We start from the raw sequence: 10258 nt of genomic DNA on the forward strand, positions 1-10258 counted from the left end.
TAAATTTAATATATAATACAACATAACCACACTCAATGGCGTAGGTTTGATTTGCCAGAGCCATATCTCCCTGCAGTTTCCTACTGGTTTCCTACTGAAGCTAAACTAAACCAGTACACCTGCGTGAAGTTGGCCCCCCACCAACGCAAAACGTCAGCAGGTAGCCAGTACCTGGGTGGAGACCTCCAGGGGAAAACTAAACTTGCTGCTGGAAGTGGTATTAGTGAGACCAGCAGGGGGCGCTCAACCTGTAGTCTGTGTTGGGCCCCATGCCCCAGTATAGTGACTGGGACACTATACTATAAAACAAAAAAACAGCACCGTCTTTCGGATGAGGCGGTAAATTGAGGTCCTCTCCCTGTGGTCATTAAAAATTCCAGGACACTTATCATAAAAGAGTAGGGGTGTAACCCCGGTGTCCTGGTGAAATTCCCCATTGGCCCTTCTCTATCATGGCCCCCTAATAATCCCCATCTCTGAATTGGCTACATCACTCTCTCCTCTCCATTAATAGCTGGTGTGCGGTGGTGTTCTGGTGCACTATGGCTGCCCTCGCATCATCCAGGTGGATGCTAAACACTAGTGGTGGTTGAGGGGACCCCGTGCCCCCCCCCCACACACACACACACACACACTGTGTAAAGCGCTATGTGTCTAGAAAAGTACTATATAAATCTAACTGTATGTAACATTTTTCTTGGTGCTCTTGTTGTCCAAAGAATCCTTGTCCCGTCGTGAACCTTTCCAGCAAATAAACGAATAGTGTATACACAGATCAGTGTGTGCCTCCACTTTCTACCTGTTTAAAGCACATCCTCTTTTCAATCCGCCGAAAACGCACTCATATTTGTTTACCGCTGCTGTGCGCCACTCTCCAGTCCAGCAGGTGGCGGTACGCGCATCATATAGAAGTGGAAAAAATCCACATTAGAAGAAGACTGAAGCGGAAGTAGCTGCTGAAAGAAACTGTGTAGTCACTGTGTGACCGGTCTCCAATCAAGCTTTTAATAAATTAAATAATTCCTAGCTTTGGTTGTTTTCTTCATTACCGGCACCATGGTAAGACGTTCTGCAAAAAGCCGCTGCCTTTTTGTGCTGAACATGAACATCTTTAAAGCTCTTTAAAGCTAGCCAAAGCTAGCGTGTAGCTTAGATTGCTATATCATGCTCGCATTTCATATCCGAAACTAAAGACGCTTCAAAAGGCTTCTGTCGATTTCGTTGTAGGAGATGTCTAGCTGTGACTGACCGGGCTGTTTTTCTTATTGTAGTTGTAACCCGCTCTATATTTTAGCTATCTAGGTAGCTAAACTTTATTAACTCCGCTAAGCTAAGCTAACATCCAGCTAACTAAAGAGAAAATAAAAGTATCGGACTGGTGCTACTGTTAGCATCACTAGCTAGCAGGGTCTCAGCAGTTAATGGAGCTGTTCATTATACTGCCTAATGGAAATACCCGTTTGAAAGATAAATATATTCTGTCGTTAGCATTCTCTTCTATTAAAAAAGACGCGATTTTTTTAAAAGGGTGCCAATACTTTTAGAGTAGTTAAAGCTTTGTTTCCAGTGATTCTAGTGCAAATTTCATATATGTACAGTTTCCCTTGAGGGAAGCAGATATCACACTACTTGAACAAGGTTTTCACTAAAAGTTTTTTTGTTTGTTTGTTTGTTTGTTTTGGTTTTGAATCAGTCTTGATGAAGGATGTGGACATTACTGTATAAAAAGAGGGAAAACGTTTAACCATACAATGTTTCTCTTGTATTATATACATATTCAAATGTACACCCTTTTGTAGTGTGTTAGAAATAAAAGCAGCAGAAGTATAGCCTTTAGCATTGCACGGTGAAATCCAGACAAACCTCAGGCACTTGGTAGTATGTTGAAGTACGTTTACTTCTGGATTGAATTTGAGAACTGATTAAGGATTTGCAAGATTAAGATTTTTATTTAAAATAAACTATTAAATATGTGTAGTCTTTACTGTCTTTTCTAATTGGTTGTAACCCCGGTCTTGTTTTTACAGTCTATAATGTCCTATAACGGAGGGGCTGTCATGGCCATGCGTGGGAAGGACTGCGTGGCGATTGCATCTGATCGGCGGTTTGGTATCCAAGCCCAGATGGTCACCACAGACTTTCAAAAAATCTTCCCCATGGGTGACAGACTCTACATTGGCTTGGCAGGACTGGCCACAGATGTGCAGACCGTGTAAGTACAGCACAAGCCCCTTCCTTCATTTGCTTTAAGGTTGTTGTTTTTCCATTATTATTTATTTATTTTTACTTTATAGGAGATAAAATTGACATTAAAGCATGTAACAGTATCATCTAAGTTCTCAGCTGAAAGAGCAGCAGTGCTTTTGATTCTGTTTGGAACTGGTCCTGATTAAAATGCACACATTTTCAACAGTTGATCATGTAAAACCCTTATCAACCCAACGACACATTTAAAAGTATTTAGACATTTTGTCCTTTTTCCTGTGGGTGGTTTGGTGTATGATTGATTTTGAAAATACTCGGATTGGTTGGATTTATAGGACAGCTTGCCCTAGCGCTTTATGTCAATAAAATATATATTACGCCGTAATTATTTATGATTTGTGAAAACGCCGCCTTTTATCCGTCTTGGCAGATCGCAACGGCTCAAATTCCGTCTCAACCTGTACGAGCTGAAAGAGGGTCGTCAGATCAAGCCGAAAACCTTCATGAGCATGGTGTCCAACCTGCTGTATGAGAGAAGGTAAGTGCAGTGCCATGGTTATGCTTTATGTGGGGAGCAAAAATGAAATCTTGACTTTCCTCCGTTAGCCTTTAGAAGCTGACAGCGCTGTTCCCTTCTTGTTTTCAGCGACCTAAAACACAAATCAGAATCGGGGATCTTAATAAACTCGTAATAACTTTAGCTTTTTCGTGTGTAGTCCACGTTTGGAAAAAGCCTAAATATTCAGCATTATCTCCGAAACGCACGTCTTGTCAGCGATCTGATATTTTCAAAGCTAAAAGAACAAAAGAGAGTTTGTCATAGCTGTTTCTGAGCAAGAATAATGCCATAATTGTTGAAGCATATTCATCAAAAAGCTCAATAAAAAGAAGGCATCTGTTTATTAACATCAGTGTAGTTTTCAAATCCGTTTTTGAAATGATTCTGTGCAGAAAGAAGCGTTACTTTGGGTGAAGTGACGAGGCCTTCAAAAATAATGAGATTCGACGTTTTTACGTTTCAGGCTTGTTGCCATATTGAGTAGTAAACAGTAAAGCAAACAATAAAACCTTTACATTTATTCATTTAGCAGATGCTTTTATCCAAAGCGACTTACAAATGAGGAATACAACAGACGTTAAACAGAATAATAACTTGCATAGCTTAGATACGTCAAATCCAGGTCCAGCTTTGGGCACGCAATCAGAGGAGAGAGAGACTCGTCTAGTAATGTATAAGAAAACAAACAGGGGAGTGTTTTCAAAAAGCTGTGAAAGCACTCCACATCAACATTTGCGAGCAGACTTGAAAAAGATGCATTTTTCTGTGGTTTAGTGTGGATGAAAAGGTAAAGCAGTTTAGAAAAGATAAAAGCTTTCCTCTGAAGGTGGCACCCTTCACTGTGAGAACTCTGACGGGTCGTCCTCTGTAGGAGTCAAAAATAACGCCCGTTTAGAAACCCACTTGAATGTCCTTACATGAAGCTGAAGACAGTGTTTTATCATCACACACGGACCATTTATAGGTTAGCCCACATCTTTCCATGGAGATTTTTTCCATTCAGCATAAAAACAGCTGGAGCAAAGTCTCCATCATAGGACACTGACGGGCCATTTGAAGTGAATGATTTTCATCACTTCTATTTGAAGTGAAGAGGGTCGTGAGTGGTCTCCTTCTGCAAACTGATATAACATACTAATTTATACTGTTTCTATCTACAATTTTAGTTGATTGTTTTTAACAATTGAAAGCCCTGATCAAAAGTACAAAGTATGACTTACTGACCAACAATGTGGTAATAATCATTAAAGGAGATGATGATAATAATAACATATGCTGCACTAATCCTGTCTTCTTTTTCACTAGTAAGCAATATCATCAAAATTTTGGTATCTTTAGTCTACAGACATTAACCATCCTTGAAAAAAGGAAATCTTTTGAATGATTATAATTTAACAATGGACAAAAAGTTTGCAGTATTTTATTCAAACTGCTCTAATAGTGTTAATAATTATGTATAAAATTAAGATATGTCTAAGTAGCTTAGGATGTCCTACATTATTTGTATTGCTGCCTGTTGGAGTTACAAAACGAAAACTTTAGAAAGGAACATTGTGTAAAGGCCTCTAAGGGTTTTTGCCAAATAAGCAACAAGGGGATTCGATTTTTTTCTTTCCTTTAAGCCGGGCAAAGGCATTTAGTTGTGGAAATAGTTTGTTTGTACTCCCTGAAGAAACCTTTGTAACGCTCTAGACAAATGCGTTTAATATGAACTCTACACAAAGCCTCCTGGATCTCCTTTCTTAGGTTTGGGCCATACTACATTGAGCCTGTGATTGCTGGTCTGGACCCAAAAACCTTTGAGCCTTTCATCTGTTCCTTGGACCTGATTGGCTGCCCCATGATAACCGAAGATTTTGTGGTCAGTGGCACTTGTGCCGAGCAGATGTACGGCATGTGTGAGTCATTATGGGAGCCTGACATGGTGAGTGGAGCACAATAAGGTGCATAAGAGATTTTCTGCTAATATTGTGTATATAATTAAAGCTACTGTGCGCGCGCACACACACATATGTATAAAATTTTGGTTTTTTAATTGGGGGGAAAAACACACTAAAACACAACATCCAGAGCTGACGCGAGTCATCCTGAAAAGTCTGTGAAATATTACCTATGCATATATCACATGCTAGCTCTGATACGTTGCATGTTATGCTCCAGCTTTAGGCACAGAAGAAGTCTGGTGATGGGCAAGAGCTGGCAACCAATAAAAAGAGAGCATGTCCAGTCTAATATTGTTATAAAGCTAACAAGGGAGTGAGAGAGTCCAAAAATGCTGTAATAAAACAAAAACGGACTACAAAACACTTAAGCCACTATGAATTAGGATGTCTGCTAAACGCTGTAAATATGACGAGTGTCCGAGTGAGCAAAGGAAAGGATTCAGGACTAATCCAGGATTTGTCCTAGTCAAATGAACGTCAACTGATTTATCCACATTGTGGAGTTTAAGCTGTTTTATCCAGAGAACTCATGATAGCCATCTTAGTGGCTGCTTGAGTTCGTGTGCATTTGTTAAATTGCAATGTCTGCTTGCTAACCCAGGTCAGGTAGTGGCTAATGGGGGGGGGGGGGGGGGGGGGGGTTATTGTGTTTTTCTGTACTCATTTAATTTCAAACTCTGTTCACTTTTATGTTCGTAAGGCATCTGAGGCTTCTGCTCACCTTTAATGTTACTTTTTCATTCGCAGACCCGTGAAAGTTTTTGCGCTCATGTATATGTGAATACTGACTGGGCTGCATTGCAAACCACATTCTATCCTTCTAAATACAATGGATATATGCAAAGTCTACACTCCTGTTAAAGTGGCAGGTTTTTGGGATGCCAAAAAAAAAATCAAACTACCCTTAATGTGAAATTACAACATATAGAAATTAAGTGAAAAACAATCAAACATTTTAGGGAAAAATAAGTCCCAATAACCTTGTTGCATAATTGTGCACACCCTTTTATAATTGTGCATGTGGCTGCGTTAAGAATGAACCAATCACATTCAATCTCATGTTCAAAATGAATTGTCATACAACTGTCATCAATGAAATTATCCTGATTAACAGGACGTCCCTCCAACGACATGCTTATAAAAGTACATGACAAAAAAATGACCAGGGAAGCTGCCAAGAGACCTACAGAAACAGGAAAGGAACTGCAGGGATATTTAACAAGTACTGATTACACTCTGCATGTGAAAGCAATGTCTCATATTCTTCACATCTATGGGCTATGTGGTAGGGTGGCATGACAAATGCCCTTTCTCAGAAAAAAAAAAAAAACCCATCCTAACTCAACTAAATCACCTCAAACCATGTAGCAAAATGTGTTATGGTCTGAAGAAGCCAATTCCAAAAGGTATATTAATCCCTTAAATCCAAAAAGTAGGTTTGATGCAAAAAGAAAAAAAAGAACGCCATGCCCACGGTGAAGCATGGTGTTGGCAGCGTTATGCTTTAGAACTGAGGCTTTTATCAAGGTGGAAGGGAATCATGAATAGCTACAAATACCTGTCGATTTAATGCAATACCTAATAAAATACCTTTTAGCATGACAATGACCCAAAGCATACATCCAAATCAGCAAATTTTTACATTTTATTTATTTTCTTTTTTTAAACCTAGCCAAAGTACATCAGTAGTACATCAGTAGTGTCCTTGCTGTTGAGGTGCATACAGATACAAGTTGTTGTGAATTATTCTGGGACACAGATTCGACTTGTTACTGAACCCTTATTACTTGGCACTTGTAATAAAGCTATGTGGTAGACTGTAGCACAGTGCAACATATTATGAAATGTTCTTCTGCAAGTAGCTGGCATTAGCATTTTTTTCTGTTAGACATGGTGAAATTCCAGGATCTTCACTTTGAAGCTTTGAATGTTTTTTTTAAATTTTTTTTTTTATGTTGTGTGTTTTGATCTGCTATTCCTTATTGTTTTCAGGGTCCAGAGGATCTGTTTGAGACTATTTCACAGGCAATGCTGAATGCAGTTGATAGAGATGCTGTTTCTGGCATGGGAGTTATAGTGCATGTCATGTAAGTATTCAACCACTCAGGTTACATTTCTGAAACAGGAACTTAAGCTGTGATGGCCGAGGATTTTTGATGTAGTAGACGGACTGAGGCGGGAACCAGCCATCCACATTTGCACACGGATAAAGTAGCACCGTTGAGTGGTGGAGATATTTGTTTTCGGGCGTCCATCTGTCCGTCCAGCCATCTTGAGATTCTCGTTAGTATCTCAAGAATGCATGCTTGAACGCTTGTAGGATTTATAAGCAGTTATCATTGTAACCAGTAAATGAACTTTTAGATTTTGTAATTGATCCAAACGGGGTCAAGGTCAAGTACCTGAAATAGTTTTTCTTCAATAACTTCCCTTCTGTTCGTCACGCAGAAATCTCATTGGTACCGTATCTCAAGAACAAGTAGTAGGATTTTATCTGGAATTATCAGTATTATGGAATCACAATAATCAGATGACTAGATTAGACTTTGGAGATGATACTAAACAGGTTCGAGGTAACTGCAAGGTCAGATGTCCGAAATAGTTTTTCTTCAAGAGCTTCCTTCATGTTTGAAGTATTTTTTTTAAGTTTATTTTTTATATTTCTGGCATTCACATTAGTAACAAGAAGGGCCAGACTTGTTGATAGCAGAGGCATCCTCCATCAATACCAGTGGCATCTAGTTTGACTTGTTTTTATTTGTTCTGCCTGTATTAGAAGTATTTACTCCACTTTTCAGGCAATTGGTCAGTTTTGTGAACTGGCCAGTAAATATATTTGACAGTTCACCATGTTGCAAAACTCCAGACTGCAGGGTTTAGTGCTTCCCTGCTTTTACCAGTGCTATGCCCATTAGCTGATTTCTTGAATTCGGTGTTTTAACTGTTTATAATGTGATATAGCTATACTGAAAATATACTGTTATATACTGAAAAACCTTTCCATGCAACATTAGCGTTTTTAATATTTTTCCCTCTGTCAGGATTTGAAGCGTATGTTTTCACAATTAAAGTATTTTCTATTTTGATTGTACTGTATTTGTGTTTATTTCATTTTATCATTAAATTAAAAACAGCTTTAAAATAAGTGAGCTATATAGAAGTTAGTCGTTCATGATTTGCAATTGTGTTCGTTTTTCTGATTCACAGTGAGAAAGATAAGATAACTACACGGACCCTGAAGGCCAGAATGGACTAGAAACACAAATGCCACTGCTTTTCCCTCCTCAGAATACTCTTTTTTTTGTATGTAATAGAAAAAAAACATTTTGGATCCATTTCTTCTTTGAGATGTGGTGTTCAATAAATTGATCTACCATTTGATTTTGTGTGCTCGTCCTCTTTTTGTGTTTGGTAAAGATGCTGAAAATACAAACACAACATAGAAATATTATAGGTTAAGTTGTAAAAGGTCACTGAGCATGCTAGGCTAGCAATAAATAGATAAAATCTTTACTTGACTATTCCTTTCCTCCACAGTAATAACATGCAGTGGGTTGGCTAGATGCTTATCAACCACTATAAAGATTCTTTAGAAAATTATTAAATAAAGCCCTGGCGAAGTATGAAATAAATATTTTGATACAAGATTACATAGCACTCCATAGAGCTACTATTTATATATAAAATAACATACACTCTGTGGAACTGCTTTATTCAAGGCTGCTTTCAGTTAAAATTATAAAAAATAATTCTGAATTTTTTTTTTTTTTTAATCACTTGATCTACAATCACCAAACTTCTGCAAAATAAGCTATTTTTGCTAACAACCAATATTTTCATTTTATTTTCTAGCACTAAAACAATACAAGGAATCACTATAAAAGTGACTGTGCAGTCCAAGGACAAAATGATTCCAAATATTCAAAGAAATAAAATGAATTTTAAAACACGCATAACAGGGGAAATAAATGGAAAAGCTGAAAGATCATCCTATACAATACTTTGTCATTTTTTGTCCATCTTATTGTTGTGTTCCGTAGCACATTTCACCAAGTATTCGACTCCATGTCGGCCGATAAAACATTTATTATTTGTTTGTTAACATTCATTTACAGTGTTTTTTCTTACGTAGGTATGACGAGACATAGGTACAGTGGTGTTTTGGGGTCATTGTTTACAAAAATTAAAATATAAGATTGTGAGAATAAGGTCATAATAACCTGATCAGCCATAGCATTAAAAATACCCAACTAATCTTTTGTAGGTCTGCTTAAACTACATATCACGCATTTATGTAACACACCACATTGGTGCATTAATGGCTGTTATGTTAAATAAAGTTGATCAACTAAAGCAAAGCAAGTATACTTTACCTGTGCACACCGTTGTTGACTCGTCTCCCCTCAGATACAGTGCTGGTGTATCAGTGGATCCGATATTACAAAACCGATAGCAGATTATGGAAAAACGCTTAAATATGGGGAAAAATATTGTTAAAACCTATTATCGGTTGATCTCTACCATGAAGGGGTGTACTTGGTCTGCAACAATGTTTAGGCAGGTGGTGCGTGTAATATCCACATGAATGCCAGGACCCAAAGTTTCCCAGCAGAACATTGCCCAGAGCATCACACTGCCGGCTTTCTATACTGCATCCTGGTACCATCTCCTCCCCAGATGAGTGAAACACATGCACCAGGCCATCCACGTGATGTAAAAGAAAACGTGATTCATCAGACCAGGTCACCTTCTTCCATTGCTCCATGGTCCACTTCTGATGCTCACGTGCCCATAGGCGCTTTCGGTGGTGGACAGAGATCAGCATGGACACTGACCGGTCTGCGGCTTCACAGCAAGCTTTGAGTTCTGACACCTTTCTATCATAGCTGGGGTTGGTTTTCTAACCGTGAGTCAAACCTGGGCCATATGCTAGCCACTAGTCCACCAGGGAACCAAAGAAGGCATGTCGTGTAATAACTATAATTGTAAAAAAAATTTTTTAAATTGTTACTTTTATATGCTACTAAAACTACTAACAATAATAATAATCATACTCATAATAATAATAATAATAATAGTAATAGCTTTTTGGGGGGCCAAGCACCCAAACTCATTGAGCCACACATTCACAGATAAGCAATTACAGGAAAGCAGATCCATAACGATAGGCAAAGGGATTCAAGAATGATTTGTAATTTCACGCATTTGCCAGACCATTATGGGAGAAATCCATTAATCCATCCATCTTCTACCGCTTTCTCCTTCTTCAGGGTCACGGGGAACCTGGAGTCTATCCCAGGGAGCATGGGGCACAAGGCGGGGTACACCCTGGACAGGGTGCCAGTCCATCGCAGGGCACGATCACACACACACTCACACACACATTCATACACTACGGACACTTTGGACTCACCAATCAGACTACCATGCATGTCTTTGGACTGGGGGAGGAAACCGGAGTACCCGGAGGAAACCCCCGCAGCACGGGGAGAACATGCAAACTCCACACACACAGGGCCACGGTGGGAATCGAACCCCCGACCCTGGAGGT

The 10258-nt window shown here is 38.9% G+C and overlaps 1 protein-coding gene across 1 annotated transcript; it reads left to right on the top strand.

Moving 5' to 3' along the window:
• Positions 1-933: 933 nt before the first annotated feature.
• Positions 934-8088, top strand: psmb3 (proteasome 20S subunit beta 3). Its single transcript, NM_001201234.1, is given in 6 exon segments — positions 934-1059; positions 2028-2212; positions 2636-2743; positions 4511-4688; positions 6700-6794; positions 7915-8088. Coding segments are annotated over 6 exon segments (618 nt in total). The 5' UTR covers positions 934-1056; the 3' UTR covers positions 7964-8088.
• Positions 8089-10258: the final 2170 nt, after the last annotated feature.

This window comes from Ictalurus punctatus, chromosome 12, assembly GCF_001660625.3.
Source record: "Ictalurus punctatus breed USDA103 chromosome 12, Coco_2.0, whole genome shotgun sequence".
Lineage (NCBI taxonomy): Eukaryota > Metazoa > Chordata > Actinopteri > Siluriformes > Ictaluridae > Ictalurus > Ictalurus punctatus.